Source organism: Siphateles boraxobius, unplaced genomic scaffold (assembly GCF_051911475.1).
Source record: "Siphateles boraxobius isolate OS27281-9 unplaced genomic scaffold, OSU_SipBor_1 25, whole genome shotgun sequence".
Taxonomy (NCBI): Eukaryota; Metazoa; Chordata; class Actinopteri; order Cypriniformes; family Leuciscidae; genus Siphateles; species Siphateles boraxobius.
In genome coordinates, this window is record NW_027508866.1 from 33249415 (window position 1) to 33273724 (window position 24310).

The 24310-nt window shown below is 36.0% G+C and overlaps 1 protein-coding gene across 25 annotated transcripts in view; it reads left to right on the forward strand.

Annotated features, from left to right (window-relative positions):
• camk2b2 (calcium/calmodulin-dependent protein kinase (CaM kinase) II beta 2) overlaps positions 1-24310 on the forward strand; it is a 72843-nt gene that overhangs the window by 14526 nt on the left and 34007 nt on the right. For 10 of the 25 annotated variants that reach the window (XM_077243621.1, XM_077243622.1, XM_077243624.1 and 7 more), the window contains exons 4-13: positions 265-319; positions 1340-1405; positions 11576-11648; positions 15017-15119; positions 15283-15366; positions 17451-17545; positions 17622-17744; positions 17964-18047; positions 18162-18204; positions 23129-23209. In XM_077243621.1, coding sequence (XP_077099736.1) covers positions 265-319; positions 1340-1405; positions 11576-11648; positions 15017-15119; positions 15283-15366; positions 17451-17545; positions 17622-17744; positions 17964-18047; positions 18162-18204; positions 23129-23209 — 807 coding nt within the window. Of the gene's footprint in view, positions 1-264; positions 320-1339; positions 1406-3974; positions 4048-11575; positions 11649-15016; positions 15120-15282; positions 15367-17450; positions 17546-17621; positions 17745-17963; positions 18048-18161; positions 18205-23128; positions 23210-24310 lie in introns of all 25 variants that reach the window. The other 15 variants (XM_077243639.1, XM_077243644.1, XM_077243635.1 and 12 more) reach the window with 3 other exon arrangements.

Here is a 24310-nt window from a genome sequence, read left to right on the forward strand (position 1 = left end):
ACTTATGCATATGTATGCATATGATATCGCTTGTTTCTGCTTCTTCTTTGCCTGTTTTTTGATTAGGAGATTCAGTAATCTTTCAGAAGATGTGTAATAGCGCCCCCTACCGTATAACAGTGTAAACACGGAAATCCAGAAAATTCTGTCAATTGCGGAGAAAGAGTTAATTTCATTTCATAATCTGCTCTTTGAGTTATGCTCTGAGAGAATGGCAAATGAAAGTATTTGATGATATTATGACTCTCTTTATCTTTAATGCAGTGCGGCTCCATGACAGTATATCAGAGGAAGGCTTCCATTACCTCTTATTTGACCTGTAAGTGTTTCAATATAATGTGGTGCATAATATCTCTTTCTCTCTGCTTTGTTTTTGCTCCGTGTGCTTTAGACGCCCACCCACTCTACCTTCCCCATAGCATCCCTCTCTCTCTCTCTCTCTCTCTCTCTCTCTCTCTCTCTCTCACTCGAGAGCCAGTTTCCATAGCAACAGAGCAGGGCTGCCCAGTCGAAGAGAAATCCTGCATCGGGGTTTCCCCCCGAAGCCCCAGTGATCTCTATTCTGGAGGATTCCCCCATCCATACTCTCTCGCTCTGTCTCGCTTTCTTTTCCTGTCATACGCAACCGTGCACACACATGTGTCTGTAAATTAATATTACAGCTGTCTTTAGTTTGTCCTTTTTAACTGTGCTTGTTTAATAAATGCTGATGACTTCATTTATTTATTTATTTGTGTATTTTCTTTATTTTTTTTAACGTAATTTAGTGTTTCAGGTGAAGTATGTAAATTCTGCAGAACAATTAAAAATCACGCCATTGGTTGAGCCTGTGTTGCTCTATCAGGCTTTTGACACTTTAAAGAAATCAACCTAACCCAGCCTAACCTAGCATAAGAGAAAGTATTTTATAGTAAAAAAAAATATTCTTTTAATTTATTCGTTTTTGCACATTTGCTATCCTATGCTATTTCATTTTTATTTTATTTTCAAAAATAATTTTTAAAACATTTGAATTATTATTATTAGTTTATTCAATTTAAAATATTTTAGTTTACATTTTTACATTTATTGTATTAATATTTTAGTTTAGTAATATTTTTATTTAATAATATATATCCAATTGTTTCATTTTGTTTGGATTCCTATTTTCCTATTTTTATTTGATTTAATTTCATCGAAGCCATTACACCCAGCAAGAGTGCAAATGCTTTTGCAATATGAATGCACAGTTTTTGCGATGCCAGTGTAAAGCACACCAAACTGAAGCTGACGAATTACAGAATAAATTTGCATTTGATTATGGTGACCGTGGTGCCGATATCTTCTCTCTGTCCTGCAGTGTGACGGGTGGAGAGCTGTTTGAAGACATTGTAGCCAGAGAATATTACAGTGAAGCTGACGCCAGGTAAAACGGCATCTCTATTTTCTGTTATCCAGACCCTCCCACGACCATTTCCTCTCCATCCGCATTTCTGTTCTCCTCTCTCACTCTCGTTTTAACTGGGCAAACGTATGTACTTTGTACACGCTCGAGTATAGTATGGGACATATGTGAGTGATAAATGAGTTTTTTAAATGTTTGAGGCAGTGTCACGCTCTCTCCGTGCGTCTACTTCTGCAGATCCCTTTCCTCCAGTTTTCCCAACGGCTTCATTTTTCCCCCCGTTCCATCTATTCCTGTTTTCAGATCTTCTCACAGACACACGCACACACACTGCAGTCACCCTCAGGAGAAAAGCTTTAATCAATTTGACTGTGTGGGAAAGCATGTGGGAGTGAGAGATGCGGCGAGAAAGAGAAAGAGAACTAGAGATCCATACCGAGGGAGGAAACACAAGAGCTGGCGAGTGATGAGACTACAGGGCTCAATGAGCTCATCAGCCATATTCGTGGGTAGAAACGTGTCACGATGCCGCCCATTCCACCGTCAAGACGATGAAATGTATCCGTCCCGAGGGCCGTAGCCCCTCCACCTGCCTCCAATAGAGCAGTGTCTCTAATTCACACACACAATGACAGTGTCAGCTCATATTCAGCCCTCTCCAGCACAGGAACACATGAACACGCACACTGGCTTCATCCGAGCTTGATCGGTTTCAATAGCACTAGAAATCCCTGACAGAGACTTGATGTCATTTATAATATGTGGTTTGGGTGTTCTGAGTTTGCCGTTTTATTGTTTATTAGTTTGATCACTCAAACTAATAGCCTAATGACACGATACATGGCTCAAAAGTGAGAATGTCTTGGTTTTTTTGGCCACAAATTATCAATGTTTATTTATAGCTGTATATTTTAAAATTGGTTAGAAATTAATTAATTAATTAATTTAAATTTCAATAAGTACATACTCTACCGTTTAAAAGTTTGGGGTGATTAGGACTGAAAGAAGTCTTTTAAACTCACTGCATTTATTTGATAAAAAATATAATTACAATTTAAAATAACTGTTTTCTATTGTAATATATTTTCAAATGTAATTTTATTCCTGAGATCAAAGCTTAATTTTCAGCATCATTACTCCAGTCTTCAGTGTCACATGATCCTTCAGAAATCATTCTAATATGATGATTTGCCGCTCAACATTTCTGATTATTAGCAATGTTCAAAACAGTTGTGCTGCTTAATATTTCTGTGAAAAAATATATATTTTTCAGGATTTGTTTATGAATAGAAAGTTCAAAAGAACCACATTTAGTCGAAATATAATATTTTTTAATATTATAAATGTCTTTACTGTCACTCTTGCTGAATAAAAGTATTAATGTATTTTTTCTTTCTTTTTTTTTATCTCACTGACCCCACACTTCTGAACCATATTGTATGTTTTAATATTGGCTATTTATTTATTTAGAATATATTTATTTATTTATATTCATTAAGTATTTTCAAAAAAAATTCTTTACAAAATCATGTGTTTTACAAAAAGAAAGACATACAACATTGCTGATTAGTTTGCCATTTTCTAAACTTTTAAACACTTTTATTTTTATTTTTTGCCGTGTTGACAACTTCAGAATCTTTTATTCGGCTACATTATTTGAGTGATAAAACATCAATCCATCACAGAAAACTAAACTGTTAAAGGGATAGTTCACCCAAAAATTCTGTCAGTATTTACTCGCCCTCATGTTGTTCCAAACCCGTAAGACATTTGTTGATCTTTGGAACACAAATTAAGATATTTTTGATGAAATCTAAGAGGTTTCTGAACGTCATTGCAAATTTCAAGGCCCAGAAAGGTAGTAAAGACATCGTTAAAATAATCCATGTGACTACAGTGGCTCAACCTTAATTTTATGAAGCGACGAGAATACTTTTGTGTGCAAAAAAACTAAAATATCGACTTTTATTCAACAATTTCTTCTCTTCCGTGTCTTTGTTTTTTGCACACAAAAAGTATTCATGTCGAATCAACGAATGTAAGATTTTGAGTGGCAGTGCAGCACTGGCCTAAAAGGACTTTTCTCCTAACGGTCCCGAAACGCTCTCACCATCCTTATTAATGAGGCATGTGTTAGATGTGTGTGAGGAAAACACCGTAAGCATTTCAGAAAACAGTTGATACACTCTTAAACTCCCAGACAGACACACACACACACACACGCACACACACGGATCATTTCCATATTTTCAGCTCTACTCTGTTTGATTCATCGACCCTTCCCTCCATTTCTCCATCCCACATGTGAGCGTCAGCGGCACAGCGCCCTCACAGGAAATGATGCGTCCCCGCCCGACTGCTTCTATTGATCTGCGTCGTGTTACATCAGGTCTTTCACTGTTATCACTCGTCTCATTTCATCACCCTCTCCATACAATCATATCAAACAGTCTCTCTTATCTGTGTTGTTCCTGTCCCGCGCTCGTCTCCCCGTGACTAATTCACCACCTCCTTCACGGCTCTCTTTCCTCATCGATTCTTTTTCTTCTTGTTTCCTGTCTGTCCTCTCCTCTCTCGCTTGTCTTTACAGTCATTGTATCCATCAGATTCTAGAGAGTGTCAGTCACATTCACCATCATGACATAGTGCACAGGGACCTGAAGGTCAGTATGGGAAGTGCACTGGCCCCCTGCATGTGTCATGTGATTCTTGCCTGTTTCGTGCCGCCCATTTGTGTGTCTGACTGTCTTGAACCGTACGTCTGGGACTTTAGGTGTGTTTCTGCACTCGATGGCTGTTTTCACACTTGGTTTGATCGTTTAGTCTGAACTGGAGTTTAATTTCTCACTATGATCTCGTTTCACATCGTGTTATTTAGCTACAATTGGCAGTGGATTTGCACACTTAATGCAAATACTATTGTGAGCCCTAGCAGCATTTGCAGCATTTTTTTGTGTGCCATTTTAGCTAGAAAACAGGGTCTAAGATCGAAAACATTGTTTGACTCATATTTTTAGTAGCTCTAGTTTTACTACCAAAGCTTAAAATGCACAGGAATTGCAAGAAATGGAAATAAAGCACTGATTGTTGGAGCATGTTTCACTAGAAAATACTATTTCAGACTTTCTTTAAAATTGCATGTTTAATTCAACGCGTTACTTTACATTTCTTTGTAATTCTTTGTGAAATTTCTGAAGGAAATTATTTTTAAATGAAATGTTTTGTTTGTGTGCAAGTAGTTTGGTCTCAATTCCTCTACAGGTCACTTTACACTTTGTATTATTTGGCTATGATTCACAGTGCAATTTGTGTCATACCATCATAAACACGTCTGTTGCAGATGCAAGTTGTCAATTTTGAACAAGCATCAAAAATAAAGTTTTATTATAATGTAATGTTTTATTATTTATTATAATTCAAAAAATGTGTTCACAAAAATGAGGGTTCTGTCTTCATTGCTTCATGCCGTTCCAGACCTGCATGACTGACTGTCTTGTGTGAAACACGATAGAAAAATTTGACATTGAAAACACTTTTTCGGCGCCGTTGGTTCCGGAAGTATTTTTTCCATTAATTTCTCCCATTGGAATTAAAGTCTTGATTAAAGATTTTTAAGCCAATTAACCAACTCAACCAGCAACAAGGTGAATCATAACATTACAAACTTTGATTTGAAGCAAAAAAAAGTATTTGAAAATCAGACAAAAGTACAAGACCATGTACTTAACAGCTTTTGTGGTTGAAATAACTAAAATCCCATGAAGCATTATTTAAAAATGACAGAAAAAGTATGACACTACTACTATATTTAAAAATATTGATATATATATGTATGTTATAGCCTATATTTAAATTTATTGCAGAATATGCCTATATATTCAAATATTTAAGTATTTTGAAAGCGTAGGGAGATCTACTTGATTACATCATTTGCTATGCTTCATGTGAGTGGGTGGAGCTAACAAGATCTTTTGCAGCTTTTTGCTTGTTTCGACTGTGATTGGTGGAATTCTCCATACAGCATTATGGGTAATGTAGTTTTTCAACCATGATTTCCGCTGTTAAACACTATTATTTCAAAACTACGTTGAAATAATGCAGGCTGACATCTTTAACAGAAGCAAATACCATCGATTAACAACCTCACAGCTCACAGTAAAGTTCTTTTAAAGGTTTATAAGTTATCATTCAAAATCAATTTCCCTATGGAGAAAATTGAGTTTTTACTTCCGAAACCCAACTGTTGCGCTCTAATAGTTTTAGTTAACAATGACAATACTGACAATGCTCTTCAAAATATCTTGTTTTGTGTCATATGCACAGTTGTGTCATACAGGTTTGGAACGACTTGAGGGTGAATAATGACAGAACTCTCACTTTTGCATGAACTATTAATTTAAGGTAGTATTATGCATCCTTTAGGGGTAGATAAGGTATATTTGAGCGTTCTGCCCCATCGATCAAACCAACCAAATTGTGACGTCAAATGAACTCGGGTCGGCAGCAGACGCTCGAGTGTGAAAACAGCCGAACTGCTCTTGATGCACTGAGAGTTTCTCCTCACCCGTTCTGTCTTCTGCTGTCTGTGTGTTTCTCGTATCGCTGTCTGTCTTCCTCTCTGTTGTTTCAAAACAGTGTCATTTATCTTTGCAAATGGGTAATTCTCGGGCGCGTGTAATGTATTGTTTCAGTCAAGCCTGGCATTCAGGATGACAGAGTGCCGCTGTTTTGTTTAATAGTCACTTGAGTGAAGGGCTCTTACAGAGTCTCGCAGTTTGTTGGGGTCTTGGTTCATAAGCTCAAATAAAGCTCTGACTGTATCTGCTCAGTTCAAACTCATTTCAACCAGACCTCCACCCCCTTTGAGAGGGGAAAACGGGAGGTTATCTGCGCCATATGACCTGCTGGTGATGCTTTTGATAGGTCTTACCTCTTGACTTGCTGACATAGGAAAAATAGTCAGGAATTGAACTTTTATTGCTCAGGAGACTTAATTGAGTTCTTATTTATTTCATTTACCCATCAACTTTGTTTCAGGTTGTTCTCCTTAAATAAGAGTTTAGAGCCATAAAATTAAATTGGATCGCATAGATGAGATAATTTGGCCATGGGTGAATTTGACACATGCGACTCAGAATCAAAGTTTTGGGGTCATATGCTCTAAAAACAATGATAATGTAATGATTTGCTGTAAAAACATACTCTTAGGCTCAAAAACAATCATAACTTAATGTTGTACGTCTTAGATTCAGTTTTTTGACAGAGAAGTTAGCTAGTATTTGCAGGACAAAGATAGAGGTCTATACAGTTTTCTCTCTTTTTTAGTTGTTTATATTTTTAGTGATGGATGGATGGAAAAAGATGGATAGAAAGAGATGGATGCATGGAAAGATGAATAGATGGAGAAGATCGAACAATAAGATTGATTGATAGATAGATAGATAGATAGATAGATAGATAGATAGATAGATAGATAGATAGATAGATAGATAGATAGATAGATAGATAGATAGATAGATAGATAGACAAGATGGAACGATGGATAGTTAGAGAGATGAGATGATTTGGCTAGACAACGGTAGTAAAATGCCCAAGATTGAAAACGTTGTTTTACTCAAATTTTTAGTTGCTCTAGTTTTACTACCAGAGCTTTAAATGCACAGGGAACTACAAGAAATGTAATTAAAACAAAGATTATTGGAGCATGATTCAAGAGAAAATACTATTTCAGACTTTCTTCAACATTTGATTCTGCAGCTGGGCTTTAATAAATGTTGCTTTCAGACTGGAGAAGTTTTGAGCTCTCGGAGTTACACTGTTGAACTCTTCTACATCAAAAGTTTAAGAAATATTGGATTTCTTGTGTTATAACTCCTTTAAAGTGGTCCCATTTGTGATTTTTCTTTCTTACGGAGTCTTTTTATGTTAAATTAGTGAACCAAACAGTGTAAGCCTCGGGGCTCTTCAGATGCCGGCCTGTGAGCCAGATCCAGCCATCAGTCATTTTTATTGGCTTCCGATTGATATTGATGAAATTGCTGTGCGGCCAGAGACAAGTTCAGCACTCAGTGCTCGCATCTGGAGCAGAGTTAGAGGTTAAGTCTATAGTTCAGTCATGTGAACCATTTTTTATTGAGTCAATTCTGACAAATGTGTCTTATTCAGTAAAGAGACACTGATGGTGAAAATAAGACCTTCATAGGAAAAGTGACAGAGAAGTTAGTTGAACGGATGTGGCTCATTTTATTATCAGATCAAGTTGTAATGAAATTAAATTAAATTAAATTATCTGCTGAAATATCTGAGAATTGCACTTGATCTAGTATTTGCAGGACAAATATAGAGGAAGTCTATGCTATTTTCTCTTTTTTGGTTTTAGTTATTTATAATTATAGTGATGGATGGATGGAACAACATATATATATATATGGATAGATGTATAGATAGATAGATAGATGGATGGATGGATGAATGGATGAATGCATGGATAGGAATGATAGATGGATGGAACGATAGATATAGATAGATAGATAGATGGATGGATGGATGGATGGATGGATGGATAGGAATGATAGATGGATGGAAAGATAGACGGATAGATGGAACAATGGATGTACTGACGGATGGATGGAACAACAGATATATGGATGGATAGATGGATAGATAGATGGATGGATGGATGGATGGATGGATGGATAGGAATGATAGATGGATGGAACGATAGAATGATAGATGGAACAATGGATGTACTGACGGATGGATGGAACAACAGATATATGGATGGATAGATGGATAGATAGATGGATGGATGGATGGATGGATGGATGGATGGATAGGAATGATAGATGGATGGAACGATAGAATGATAGATGGAACAATGGATGTACTGACGGATGGATGGAACAACAGATATATGGATGGATGGATGGATAGATGGATGGATGAATGGATGGATGGATGGATGGATGGATAGGAATGATAGATGGATGGAACGATAGATAGATAGATAGATAGATAGATAGATAGATAGATAGATAGATAGATAGATAGATAGATAGATAGATAGATAGATAGATAGATAGATAGATAGATAGATAGATAGATAGATGGATGGAAAGATAGATAGATAGATAGATAGATAGATAGATAGGAACGATAGATGGATGGAACGATAGATAGATAGATAGATAGATCGATAGATAGATAGATAGATAGGAATGATAGATAGATAGATAGATAGGAATGATAGATGGATGGAAAGATAGATAGATAGATAGATAGATAGATAGATAGATAGATAGATAGGAATGATAGATAGATAGATAGATAGGAATAATAGATGGATGGAAAGATAGATAGATAGATAGATAGATAGATAGATAGATAGATAGATAGATAGATAGATAGATAGATAGATAGATAGATAGATAGGAACGATAGATGGATGGAACGATAGATAGATAGATAGATAGATAGATAGATAGATATATAGATAGATAGATAGATAGATAGATAGATAGATAGATAGATAGATAGATAGATAGATAGATAGATAGATAGATAGATAGATAGATAGATAGATAAATGAATGGATATATAGGAATGATAGATGGATGGAACGATAGACGGTTAGATGGAACAATGGATGGACTGATGGATGGATGGAACGAAAGATATATGGATAGATAGATGGAATGATAGATAGATGGATAGATAGGAATGATAGACGGACGGATGAAACGATAGATAGATAGATGGAACATTAAATGTACTGACGGATGGATGGAATGACAGATATATGGATAGATAGATGGAACGATAGAAGGATGGATGGATGATGGAACGATGGATGTATGGAAATATAGATGGATAAAATAAAAATAGGTTTTTTGTTTTTCATGTCAGGACATTATGTGTAATGAAAGTGCTCCGATCTAATGATTAAAACTCTCAGATTCATCTTCATCTGGATATTCTGTGCCCCAAAAGAAGGCAGTTAAAGAGTCCTAGTGTAGAAGAAGTAGAAAACAGCTTTATATGTTCCAGTTTTACAACTTGTACACACACATGTACACACACATTGACTCTCAGTAAATCAGCAGCACACGCCTACACAGGCTGACTCACACGTCCACCTTCCTCTCCTCACACACCGGTACATTTCACCACACAACTGCCAAAAAACACTCCAGGGCCTCCTGCCAGTCTTACCTCTCTTTTTACCATTCAGTCTTTCTCTTTCTCCTTCTCTCTATCTCTCCTGATGCTCGCTGTCGTCGTGGGTGGTGAGAGCAGTTGAAGTGTGTAGTGTTAGCTAGAGCTTCCTGTGTCAGTAAAACAGGGTTTCTGAATGCAGGAAGAACATCATGTCTGCTGTTGCAGAAGACCTAGACGCACGTTAACACTTCAGTCTGCGGACTGATCAGAGTTTATAATGTAGAGAAAGAGCCTTTATTTCATCCAGAAGTGTCAGAAAACTCTTAGGTCTCTGTTGTGGGTGCCGGTGGTTGTCTTCCTCAAGCCCCGAAGTTGCTTTTAGTTATATGTGCTATTTTTTTAATGTGTTTGAAAGCTAACCCTTGAGTTTTCTTTGCAGATAAGTTAAATCCAAGGGTTAATCTCTGTCTGTCTGGGTCATGTTTTACTCTGAAATCAAAATAAAGAATTAATGAGCCAAACTTTGATAACTGGAGCCCTTGATTAAGAAATTTGGGATGAAATGTGCTTAACGGGCATCAAAATGTCACACATGTTTTAAGAATTTTATTTTAAATGTTATTATTTTATTTTTTTAAATATAACAAAAAGTAAATAATAATAATAAAAGAATTTATAAAATACTAATATTTATTTATAATAAATATAATACAAATAAATTTAATAAACATTAAAGGGATAGTTCACCCAAAAATGGAAATTCCGCCAGTAATTACTCACGCTCATGTTGTTCAACCCCGTAAGACCTTCGCTCATCTTCGCAACACAAATGAAGATATTTTTGATGAATTCTGAGAGCTGGATCACTCCTCCAGCTGCTAGGTAATTGTTTTCTGCTGGCTAAGAAAAGTTATTAAAGACATGGTTAAAATAGCCCAAGTGACTACAGTGGCTCAACCTTAAGTTTATCAAGTGACGAGAATTCTTTTTGTGCACAAAAACCCCCAAAAATAATGACTTTATTCAACTATTCATTTTCTTCTGTGTGTGCCTCTGACGCGAGTTCACGAGAGCCACGACGCATGCGCGGGAACTGAGAAGATGAAATGGTTCTAAAGTTTCCTGGATGTCCGAATCATGAGAAACCAACGAGAAAACGTAAAAGTGCCTTACCAATCCCGCAAATGAATTTTCACTTTCACTCTTTCACTCTCACCACTTTCACTCTTTCCCATTAAGAAGATCGTGAGCGTCATCTTCTCAGTTCTCGCGCGCAGGCCCAAGATGAATAGTTGAATAAAGTCATTATTTTTGGGGGGGTTTTGCGAAAAAAAAAAAAATTATTATTGTTGCTTGATAAACTTAAGGTTGAGCCACTGTAGTCACTTGGACTATTTTAACGATGTCTTTAATAACTTTTCTTAGCCAGCAGAAAACAATTACCTAGCAGCCTATGCAGGAGTGATCCAGCTCTCAGATTTAATCAAAAATATCTTCATTTGTGTTGCGAGGATGAGCGAAGGTCTTACGGGTTGGAACAACATGAGGGTGAATAGTTACTGGCGGAATTTCATTTTTGAACTATCCCTTTAAAATGTATTTATTATAGATAAATAAAGTAAACAACCATTTTAAGAATTTTATTTTAAATTAAAAATGTTTTTATTTAAACAAATAATGAAAAAATTAATAAATAATAACATCAATAAAAATAATTTAAATAACAATAAATTGTATTTCTAAATAAATAAAAATGTATTTTGATTTGTGGGGGAAATGTGACCTGGACATGTTGTATGGAGATTCATCCTGTAGATAAAAGTCTTTGCCACACTTGTGAAAATGTGCAAGATTTAAAAGACAGTTTTTTAGTAGAGGGAGTCACTTAAAGTATTTTATTATGTTTGGCAAAGAAGATGTATTGTTACATTTATTAGTTGCTCCTTGTAATGGCCCTGCATTACCTGCCTGTGCCTGTGCACGAGAGAATGGCATTGCTCAAACTAACATGCGCCCCCTGGTGTTTGCATGCAGTCACTGCATCCAGCAGATCCTGGAGGCGGTGCTTCATTGCCATCAAATGGGCGTGGTGCACCGAGATCTCAAGGTGAGTGACAGGTGATGTGTTTTTCTGTGCTTGTGTTGTGCATGCTTTGATGTCCAAATGTGCCTCGCGTGCTGTACAATTATAATGAGAGTCGAATGGTGAGATGATTAATAACCTGTTGGAGGCGTGGCTTAATACTCCGGATCCGATTTGGCATGGGTGACTGTGCTGCTGCGTGCATGGATATCTATTTCTTGCTTAACTTCAGATTGGGCTAGTATGTCAGATTCATTTTTTGTTGTTTTTTTACGTCAATTTAAATGCAATTTGTTTGAAGAGTTCACAAACAAGTTGATGCTGAACTAGAATGGGATATCGTTCACCAGTAAATAATTTACTGTGTGATCAAGAATGTCTATTAATAAAGTAAATAGGGTCAGTTTTGATTTCATGTTGCTTCTCTTTCTAATCCTGCTTTAGTTTAGAAGGTGTTTTTTTTAATATTTCGAAGAATCAGGTTATGCAAATCTCAGTCTGGATGCATGTCGAGTGCCGTTTCTCCGGATGTGGCTCAAGGTCATTAAGTATTTCACACCATCCTACGGATCCTCAACCAGAACGCATTTTAAACCAAGAGCCCGAAACATCATGATGCCATCCGAGCTCCACGAATAGCTCCCGCAGATGGCAACGGTGGTTGAGCGTCACAACTTCTATACAGCATCTGTAGCGTGAGAATGAGAAAGAAGGAGATCAAAGATTTAGCCTGAATAAGTTTCCCATGATGCTTTGCTCCCCTGGACCCAATTTCCCACCTGGCTCGACTTCCACCAGAGCAGAGGGAACGTAACCTACTTAATAACAGCACACACACTCTCACTCTCCTGATGAACATTGTGTGGAGGTGTGAATGTGTGTGATGATATATTATTAACCGATATGTCTAAATGAGTGACAGTTGGTTATGTGACAACCTGCATGTGCGTTTTACCTTCGACATGTTCGAATTAAAATGAACCCTATTGGATTTCTTGATACCGTTTGTTAAATGTTCTGTGTAAATATTTATGGAGGTACATTACCGTTCAAAAGTTTGGGGTCAGTAAGATGTTTTTATGTTTTTGAAAGAATTATTTTGCTCACCAAGGCTAAAATAACCTAAAGATAAAGATATCTTATTTATTAAAGATGATAAATAAGATAAAGATCTTTAGTTTCGGTCAGTTTAATGCATCCTTGCTGAATAAAAAAAGTATTAATTTCTTTAAAAATAAAAAAATGTTGACTCAACTTTTGAATGGTAGTATGTGCATATTTATACTATGTACAGTTTATAAGATGTGAAATGTGAAATCAAATCAACCCTAGTAGGTTAAAGGTTCTAAATGTTCTGTGTAAATATCTATGGAGGTAAATATTTTTTGTGCAAAAGTAAGCTAATTTTACTGAAATCTATCTAACACCAGTGGGATCACTGAGAGCCCGTCCTGTCAATCAAATGGACCATGTTAATCTAAAGATGATCCAGTCAGATCTCAGAGGAAAGTGCATGTAGGTGAAGATATTCCTGGTACCTCTGCTGGAGTGACTAAGCTGCTTATTTCCACACAAAAAAAATGTTTTAAATGCATTTACACAAATTAGGAGTGTAAATGTGTTAAAATAGTTAAATAAAATTTGTGTGTGTCTGTATCACACACACACACACACACTGGCCACTTTATTTAGGTACAACTTGCTAATACCAGGTTGGACCCGCTTTTGCCTTAATTCTTCATGGCAAACATTCAACAAGGTGCTGGAAACTTTCCTCAGAGATTTTGGTCCATATTGACTGTGAGACATCACACAGTTGCTGCAGATCCATGATGCGAATCTCCCGTTCCAGCACATCCCAAAGCTGCTCTATTGGATTGAGATCTGGTGACTGTGGAGGCCAATAGAGTTTAATGAACTCACTGTCATGTTCAAGAAACCAGTTTGAGATGATTTGAGCTTTGTGACATGGAGTGTTATCCTGCTGGAAGTTGATACACTGTGGTCATGAAGGGATGGACATGGTCAGCAACAATACTCAGGCCGGCTGTGGCGTTTAATGATGCTCAGGTGGTACTAAGAGGCCCAAAGTGTGCCAAGAAAATATCCATTACACCATTACAGCACCAGCAACCTGAACCTCTGATACAAGACCGGATGATCCATGCTTTCATGTTGTTTAAACCCTGACCCGATCATCTGAACGACCCAGCAGAAATCCAGACTCATCAGACCAGGCAACGTTTTTCCAATCTTCTATTGTCCAGTTTTGGTGAGTGAGTGTGAATCGTAGCCTCAGTCTCCAGTTCTCAGCTGACAGGAGTGTCACCGGTGTGTGTGTTCTGTTGCTGGAGATCTTCTGCTTCAAGCTTTGACGTGTTGAGCTTCAGAGATGCTCTTCTGCACCTCGATTGTAACGAGAGCTTATTTGAGTTACTGTTGTCTTTCTATCAGCAGAACCAGTCTGGCCGTTCTCCTCTGACATCAACAAAGCATTTTCTCCCACAGAACTGCCGCTCACAGGATATTTCCTGTTTTTCTGTCCACACTCTGTAAAGCCTAGAGATGGTTGTGTGTGTGAAAATCCCAGTAGATCAGCAGTTTCTGAAATACTCAGACCAGCCCATCTGACACGAACAAGCATGCCACGATCAAAGTCTCTTAAATCCCCTTTCTTCCCCATTCTGATGCTCAGCTTGAACTTCAGCAGATCATCTTGACCATGTCTACATGCCTAAATGCATTGAGTTGCTGCGATGTGATTGGTTAATTTGATATTTGCGTTAACGAACAGTTGAACAGGTGTACCTAATAAAGTGGCAAGTACTTATATACACAAGACATTAAAAATGTAAAAGAATTAATTTAATAATTTTAGAAGTTTCAAGAACTGAATGTTTTTCATACTCTTGATGGGCAATGAATTTACATGACTTTTCCAGTCATTCGTGATCAAGAGAAAAAAAGGTTTCTTTACTCAAATAGCAGCTTCTGTTTGCTTAAATCTTTCTAGTTATGTCAAGCTCTAAAATATTTATATTTACTATTGAAATTTACATGATTTGTTAAGATTTAATATTTTTCCATTTTTGAATAAGATCAAAGATCATAGATATCAAGTAGGAAGATCTCGCATATGATTTTAAATGGAAAGCATTGGTAATTAATCATGCTAATCAAACATGATTTTGATTTATTTTTTAAACGAAGTTGAAATCAATATGAAAATACTTGTAGCGAACTCTACAGGTGACAGAACTTGCCTCTGCCCAGCACAGCTTATGCTTTGTATATCTCGCGCACAGCTGTGGTTATGCGTTAAGTGTTAAAAGGTGACGTGTATTAGATTTGGGTTCAGCAGTAATATGAGTGCGCCCCTGATCTCCCCCCAGCCGGAAAACCTGCTCTTGGCCAGTAAATGCAAGAACGCCGCCGTCAAGTTGGCCGACTTTGGCCTGGCCATTGAAGTACAAGGGGACCAGCAAGCCTGGTTTGGTACGTGATCACTTTAAACTGTTCATCATTTGTTTAATATTTTGTTATTTCCATGTGTACTGTGATACCCAGATAGTTTTCTCAAACATCCAGACTGCGTTAAGATAGAAAGTGTCTGTATGTTGCATTTTTAGATGTGTATTTTTTTTACTTTTGCACGCAGGGTTTGCTGGAACGCCAGGTTACCTTTCCCCAGAAGTGCTAAGAAAGGAGGCTTATGGGAAACCTGTGGACATTTGGGCATGTGGTGAGTCACACACTCACTACCGGTAGAGTTAGTTGCATCTATTTCTATCTTCTTTCTCTCTCGACACCCCCACACATATTCAGACGCATCAGCTCTCCGATGTGGAGAGCTCATTCCGGCAGGTGTTGTCAAGAGGCTGTTGCCAAGCGCCACTTTCACCACCATCCTGTTTCACGTCCACTTTCTCTAGAGTATCTCTAGTTGAGCGCTTTAATTACTTTGCAGATCAGTAGGTGGGATGGTGTTGTTTTGTCTATGGTTGGGTGTGATTCATTTCAACTAAGTGGTTCATTAGGACAGTTCATATATCAAAGAAGCAATTCACAGATTCACAGTCATTCTCAAAATGTAACACTCATTATTAGTGTTCCCCTATGTAGCATCTTATGTTTGTTTGTTGTCACAAAATAAATGCTGTTAATTAAAACTTTATCAATCTTGAAATGAATTTTAGTTTACATTTGATATAATATGCCTCTATATAAGTAAACAATATAATTTATACTTTTTAAAAATATTTACTTAATATTTTATTTAATGTAATATATTTGCATTATTTTATTATTTAGAATTTTTTAATTATGTATATTATATTATTTAAAAATAAAATTAGACATCATTAAAAGCGTAACTGTTTTGACAACATATATATATATATAAATAAATAAATTAGATTAAAAATATATTATTAAATAAATTAGACCATGAAAAAAGCCATTGTTTTGATAACATTTGTCACTTTAATTTAGATTTATATTGTATTTTTATATAATGTATATTAAATATTTGTTCAAATATATTTGGAAATAAATAAATAAATAAATATATATATATATATATATATATATATATATATATATATTTCCAAATATATTTGAACAAATATTTAATATACATTATATAAAAATACATATAGATATATATATATTAGGGCTGTCAGTTAAACGTGTTATTAACGGCGTTAACGCAAAACCATTTTAACGCGATTAATTTTTTTATCGCGAGATTAACGGTCTTTTTGGTCTAGCAAACTTTGTAGTTTTTTTTCACATGCTTTTGCAACAGGACGCGGCATGCGCGGCGCTGCGCTATGAAACCCATTCATTTCAAGGGCTTGCGCCGTGCGAGGACGCTTTGTTGCTTCGTCGACCAAAGCGCAAGTGGATCTAGCTAGACCGGAAACAAAACAACAGGCACGCGCACACACACTTGTTTGGGCTTGCGAGCCGGCCAAATAGGTTAACGTTACGTTTTGAGTGGATGACGAGCGCGAGACGCCGAAATGGATGCCAATAAGATTCTGAATGGAAAGTTTAGTTTTAAAAAGTTGGCAAATGGTTCCATTGACTAGACCAAAGTGATCTGTGTGTTTTGTCGTTATGAACTGAGCTATCATCATCGCAGCACGTCGAGTCTGAAGTACCACTTGATGATGGCCAAGCACACACACACAGCTGATGCGAATTCTCCGCCCCCTCGTCAATATCAGTACCTCGTCAGTATTTCTTTCACCCTTTTATTGATGGACAGTGTTACATTGTGTTACAAAGAAATTATTTGCTCCAAGTGAGAACGTTAGTGTGAAATTGAACACAGTATTGCCTATGTTGTTTTCAATAAAAAAAATGTGCACAAAGCAAGCAATCCACTTTTTTCATGTTGATAAGAGCATTAAAATGAGAAAAAATAATGAACAAAATGAAATCAAGAGACATTTAGAATAGATAAAAATGTGCGATTAATCGTGAGTTTACTATGACATTAATGCGATTAATCGCGATTAAATATTTTAATCGTTTGACAGCACTAATATATATATATATATATATATATGCTTTAGGTTAAAACATTTGCCATTTTTGTTTACATTTATTATATTTTAATATAATTTATGTATAGATTTAATATTTATATATATTAAAAAATATTTGAATTTTTTTTATGTACTATAATTTTGAATCTCTCTCTCTCTCTCTCTCTCTCTCTCTCTCTCTCTCTCTCTATCTATTTAATATATAATTTTATAATATAATTTAGAGAATTGCATAGAATCTAATATTAGTGAAATGTCTATAATGTTGCAGGAGTCATCCTGTATATTCTGCTGGTGGGATATCCTCCATTTTGGGATGAAGACCAGCACAAGCTCTACCAACAGATCAAAGCGGGGGCTTATGATGTGAGTCCCCTTTTGGTTTCTATTATACAGTAAAACTTGTGGAGTCAAAATATAACTGTTCATTTGTTTCCTGTAGTTTCCCTCCCCAGAATGGGACACGGTTACCCCTGAAGCCAAAAACCTCATCAATCAGATGTTGACCATCAATCCAGTCAAGAGAATCACGGCGCAAGAGGCCCTTAAACACCCGTGGGTCTGTGTGAGTATTACCAGCCACCGACCGGAACAAAACACCAACACACTCCAGAGTACTTATGCTTAAAGTCAACATGACACCCATATTACTTCTGAGATGTGGTATATTTCAATTAATGTGAATAGGATCCGTTTTAGTATTTATATTAACTTTAAGACACAAAATAATGCACAAAAATTCGTATAATTCGAATCAATAAAATGGTTCTTCTGTTTCTCAAAGCAACGCTCCACTGTGGCGTCCATGATGCACAGACAGGAAACAGTCGAGTGCCTGAAGAAGTTCAACGCAAGAAGGAAACTCAAGGTCTGCTGATGTCTCTTCTTCAAAGTCATTATACATGCAACTAGATGCATTTCATCTGTATAAAACCACCGCTTGATTCTTCTGTTTACATTACTGTCTCTTTCTCGCATCTAGGGTGCAATTCTGACCACCATGCTGGTGTCGCGCAATTTCTCAGGTAAGTTCACATCAAGACATTATGTACTAAATCACTAGACCAACTGTTGAATAGACATAGTGCCCAAAATAGACAAAACCAAAGGCCTGCACAATCACTCGGTCAACCCGGACTGCTCTAGGTGAGCTATTTGACTTCTTAAAGTAGAGGAATAAAAAATTACAAATCAATAAATGAATCTGACTTCTATTCTAAAAGCCTCAACACAAACTCTTATTAACAGTGTTGTTTTAGAATTATTTACTATAGTATATTTTTAATTAGCATTTCCTTTTATATTTTCACATTTAAATTTGAGTAATTTATATGCTTTTGTTATTTTTATTGTTTTTTTTATTTTAATTTAGCTTAAATTTATTTATATTTTAGTGTTAGTAATTTTAGTACTTAAGTAATTTAGTTATTTTTAGTAGTTGCCAAGGCAGCATTTCACATTTTTGTGTTAGGATTTTAAGTTTAAATTTTGCGTCTAATATTTATATTTTATTTTCTAAAATATAGCTTTATTCCCGCCACAATTTTTTAATTGTTTTAGTTAACAAAAAAAAACAACTAAATTATTCACCCCAAAATGAAAATTGTGATCACACCAAACTCGTATGACTTAATTTTCATATGATGCAATTGAATGGTGAGTAGCAGCTCTAATGGTTACAAAACATAAAATGAATCCATGCAGTTTGTTTGCTATATTTTGCGTCTTCTGAAGCCAACTGATAGCTTTGTGTAAGAGTAAAAGCTTTTTTCCATATGTCTTCAGAAGTAATATAGTGTATAGGGTATATATAATATAATGGACAAGTAAAATGGTGCTTTTATTGTGCTTTTTGGATGGTCATCACCATTCACTTTTATCGTGTAAAAAAAAGAGCAGCATCAACATTCTGTCATGCGACAGGGGATAGGAAATCATTCCTCGTTTTGGAAAGACATAAGGGTGAGCAAATGATGACTGAGTTGTCATTTTTGGGTGTACTATCCCTTTAAATGATCTACTTAAGTATTTATGCTGTTAATAAATCCTGCCTTGTGGTTTGAGGCATCAGACACTTCAGTTCAAAAGGAAATCTCGCAGCTAAGGCAACGATACGCAGTTTCTTATCCGACTGTTGGATTTGGAGTGCAGCTGGACGTTCAGAGTCGGGCCGTGTCCTGACAGATTTATTCAGAGACGTGTGCTTCCTTAGGAAGTGCGTGGCGTTTGTGAGCAGCGGGCCTCGTATTCTAGATGTTTGTAGCTGTGCCAAATGCTGCTTGTGATAACTGGCGTTTATAATAACATGTGATTTATATCTGCTGTAATGTAGCATCTGCTCTCTCACTTCCCGACACACACAAACACACACACACACACACATTCTCCCTCGCTCGCACTTCAACAGCAGGCTGGTGGGCGGAAGCAACAGTGTTCCTGTTTGAGGAGCATTTTAGATGGCCACTCTCTCTCTCTCTCTCTCTTTCTCTCTTTCTTGCTCTCTCCATCAGAGGCTCGTCACCCGTCCTCTCTCTGCTCATTACTGTAATTACCTCATCCCGCGGGGTGACTCAGTGCTAGAGGAGGCGTGCGAGTGTCCGAGCGTCACTCCACACACTAGCCCTCAAGTCATCCCTTATCCATTATTCGGCCTTTGATAGAGACATTATATATATATATACATACATACATACATATATATATATATATATATATATATATATATATGCCCCTTATTCTGTCTTTTTTGGGGGGGAGAAATTGTAAAAATGTAATCATCACAAAAGTCATAAATAAATCTGCCTTGGCTATTTCATAGTAGAAAAATAGTATGATGATTAAAGAGTCCATGATTAAAGAAAAAATGTTGATTGCATTTTTTAAATGTTTTTTTATATATACATTTTTTATATATTATATATATATATATACACACACATTCTTTTATATATATATGCTGTCAATTGATTGAAAAATTAATTAATCACACCTAACATTTCCATTTTTTAATTTTTTTTATTTTGTAGTAATTTCACATTTAAACGCCAAATTAATGTAGAAACAACATAAAGACAGTAGCCCTATTTGTAAAAAAATTTGTTTAATAGCATGTTTTAATGAAAAAAGGCCAGTATCACTGATACCAATTATTCTGCTACTAATTAATAGAAGAAAAAATTGTTCACAATTTTAGCCATTAATTATAGGCATTCAGTTATCAAAAACTTCACAGTCGTCACTGCATGAATTATAAATTAAGTATAGATGAATCCTTATTAAAGCTACAAAAGTTATTATTAAAACTAAAAAAGAGCAGTGAGTGATTTTCTTTTTCTTTTTGTTCTTTGATTAACATTAATGACAGACTGCAGCAGGTTTATTAGGCTGCTGTCACACATTTCAACTCATTTAACTGTGCTTGTGAGGATACTCGGCATTTTGTCACCGACGCGCACCAGTCCTGCACTGCGTTCTCTTATGCGTCTTATTGCACTTGAATGGTTTAAAAGCACTCGAATGAATAAGAGCGTGATCATATAATGTAACGCTTGCCAAAGGATGACAGGAAAAAACAGATGCTGTGTTAATTGTGTTAATTTTGACAGCCCTAATTATATTATATTATATTAATATTGTATTATTTTTTACTTCATAATAATATAATAAAATTCATGAATAATAATATTATTATATATACATTATTATATCTACTGTATAGATTTTTTGTTTTCTACTATGAAATTGCCAAGTCCAGTTAAGCTAATTATTGTCAACAAATGTTACTTGGTACCTATTTTTTGGTAGGCTTCTTTCTTTTCATGTTTTTATTTTAATTAAAATATTTAGCGCTGATTTTTATTTTATTTTTATTTATTTTTTACGTGTATTTTTAACTACAGGTCAAATATCCATTTAGTAAGCAAGTCGTTTTTAATTCAGTAACTTCTCTGAAGCATACAACTCATTAGATTTGATTCAAACCAATAACACAGCAAGTCGTCTTGACTGAATCAGTAAAAGAACCAGCTCATAAAAAGTCATCTGTTCATGAATCGGACTGTACTGTTTGTATTGTACGCTTTTTTGAAAGGAGTAAATGTGGGTGAACATTAGATTGCATATGGATTTATTTCTTATTTTCTTCATCTCTTGTTTACCTCTTCTCTGACACTTATTTCCCTCTGTATTTCTACTTCCTTCTCACAACACCGAAACTCCAACCCCCAAATAAATGCTTTGCCGTGACTTAGCTCGGCGCTGGCGTAAGTGGCGTTTATTCCCCGCTGATAGGAGAGAGTGGCTCCCCGAAGAGAGCTTGACAAGAAAATGAGCCTTTTCTTTATTCCAGAATGACAGGGGAAAACTCATTATATGATTACTACTGTAATGGACTCTCAAAATCCCTCTCTGGTTGCAGACAGCAGCTTGTGTTTCCAGCTAACTCTCTCCAAGCTAACAGACTGTTCTATCCTTTAGTTTCTCCCTCAATGTCTACAGCAGTGGTTCTCAACTGGTGTGCCGTGACCTAAAAATGTATCTTACTGCTAACGTCAAAGGCCTTGTGTCTGAGCTATTTCGGTGTTAATTTGTCTGTCACTTGGCAGAAGATCATTTCCAGCGCATTTGCTATAAATGTTTTACGCCAACTCGGGGTTTGATCTTATGATTAACTCTTCAGTGCGTGTGCCTGAAAGTGTGACATCTGCAGCGACCAGCCAATCAGCAATCTCACAAAACATGGAGATTCTGCTGAAGATTAAGAGATCATTATGAAAAATATCATGAATTTAAAAGGCAGGAAAAACACTGTAGCTGACATGAAAGCTTGAGAATGCAATTGCATGAAAATATCTGGCTGTATTAATGCAAGTGAATCAACTACATTTATTTAATTCAGTTGTATAGGTTCACAAAGAGCTTAAAAGAAAACAAAAGTTAAGTGGTTTAAAAATAATTTAAAGAATAATATATTTTAAAGCTTGTATTTATATGTATGCATTTATGTACATTTTAAATAAAAGTTTAATATTAATTTTCAAAATGTATTTGCTATATTGCATCAGATAAATGTCACTTTGTCCGCAGCTGATTGGCCCAGGTTTGGTTAGTAGTTGGGTAGACAGTGAATCGCTTCAATCATAGGTCGATTCAGGATTTGGGTTTTTTTTGTTTCTTTTTACATACATTCATAGTGGGGGTGTTCAATATGACCAAAAACATAATTTTATTTCACAATATATATTATGATATAGTTATTTTTGCTGGAAATAGAGTTGTTATGGTGAGGTTGTTACTTTAGATGCCAATTCTTGATACCAATTTCAATACCGCAGCAAAAGTGAATACTTGCCTAATATTAAGTAAAAAGCTTTCAATTAAAAGCAATTATTGAAGTAAACCAGTAATCAGTCAGTATCAATATAAGAGCAATTAAAAAAATGACAAGCAGAAAAATTGAATAAACCGTTCTTTAGGTTTTATTGTAATTCTAAAATTATTAGATCTAAAACCCAAACATTTATTCAGTCAGTTAATAGTGAAGTAGAATAATACTTTGGAGAATCGTAATTAACTCAATTTTAGCATTTTTAATCAATTATTGATGAAAACGAGCAATTCATGATTCAAAAATCCATGTTTCAAGATCTACGCATATGCATCAGCAGGATTTGTAATCGATGCATCGAGAAAACAAGTGAATTGTTTTTACTTAGCCAGAATAAAACATTTTACAGAAGGTTATATGTGTAGCCTAAGTTAAAACAAAAACCCTGAAAAAACTAATGGAAAACGTACCTGGGTAGCCACTAAATCTGGCCTTCTGAAATAGGCTTTTTTGAGGGGTTACTTTTTAGCATTACGCAATATTGATTCAGTGTTGGCAAAACCAGTTGAGAAGCAGTGGTCTATGGCACGATGGGCATATGTGTGTGTCTGTGTGTGTGGCAGTGGGCAGGCAGACCACGGCTCCCTCCTCAGTCTCTGTGGCCGCCGCTGCGGCAGGGACCACCGCCGGTCTGGTGGAACAAGGTAGCCCTCGTCACATCCATCCATCCACCCATCCATCCATCCACCCATCCATCTTTTCATGATTCATATTCAGCATGGAGCTTGGAGCATGTCACGGTTACAGCGATCTCGTGTTCAGCACTGCGGACGCCGCTGGCTGACTTTGGGAATGGCCATTAGATCTCTCTTTCTTTATTCCTTCATTTCTCTCCCTTTGTCCTCTCCATCTCTCTGTTTTGCAGGCTTCATAAAGCCCCGTTCACACTGACTGAGGGTCACTTTGTGCAGCTGTATCGTTGATCGTAGTGGGCGTTTGTTCTGCCCTGGGCTGCGCAACCAGCCATTGTTTGTAAAAATCTCATCGCAAATGGAGCAGCTAAAAAATTAGAGTTCAGAAGAGGAACGTTTTTTTGATTGCAGCTGTGAATAATGCATCACAAGATAAATGCATGAAACAGAATTGTTTAGAAAGCACACAGTTTCTGACACAGTTTGTATTAGATCAAGAGAAAGAGTAAGAAATGTTTCTTGAGAAGCAAATCAGCATATTAGAATGACAATGAAGACTGGAGTAATGATGCTGAAAATTCAGCTTTGCATCAGGAATGAATTATATTTTAAAATATATTCATATTGCAAACGATTATTTTAAATTGTAAAAAAAAAAATCACAATATTACTGTTTTTACTGTATTTTTTTTATCAAATAAATGCAGCCTTGGTGAGTATAAGAGACTTATTTTAAAATCATTAAAATATCTTGTCGACCTCAGACTTTTGAACATTAGTCTACCTGAAGTTGTTTAGGATAAAATGCAAATCTAAATGCATTTGGATTGTGTAAAACGGTGAAATTACTCACTTCTATTAGTGGTTGCTGCTCTATTTGCGTGAAAGAAAAATAACGGTAACATTTTACTTAAAGCCTTTATGTGTAATCCGTTATAAAAGTATTTTTAATGCAATAAATATGCCTTGTTGCATCGCTAAACATGCCCAGATTGCATCGGCAATAGTTTCTGCTCAAACCAGCCGCTATTAATAAAAATGAAACATTTTTATTATCATCTTGTTGCTACAAATCACTATCAGTGCGAACGGCTCACAAAATCATCTCTCTTT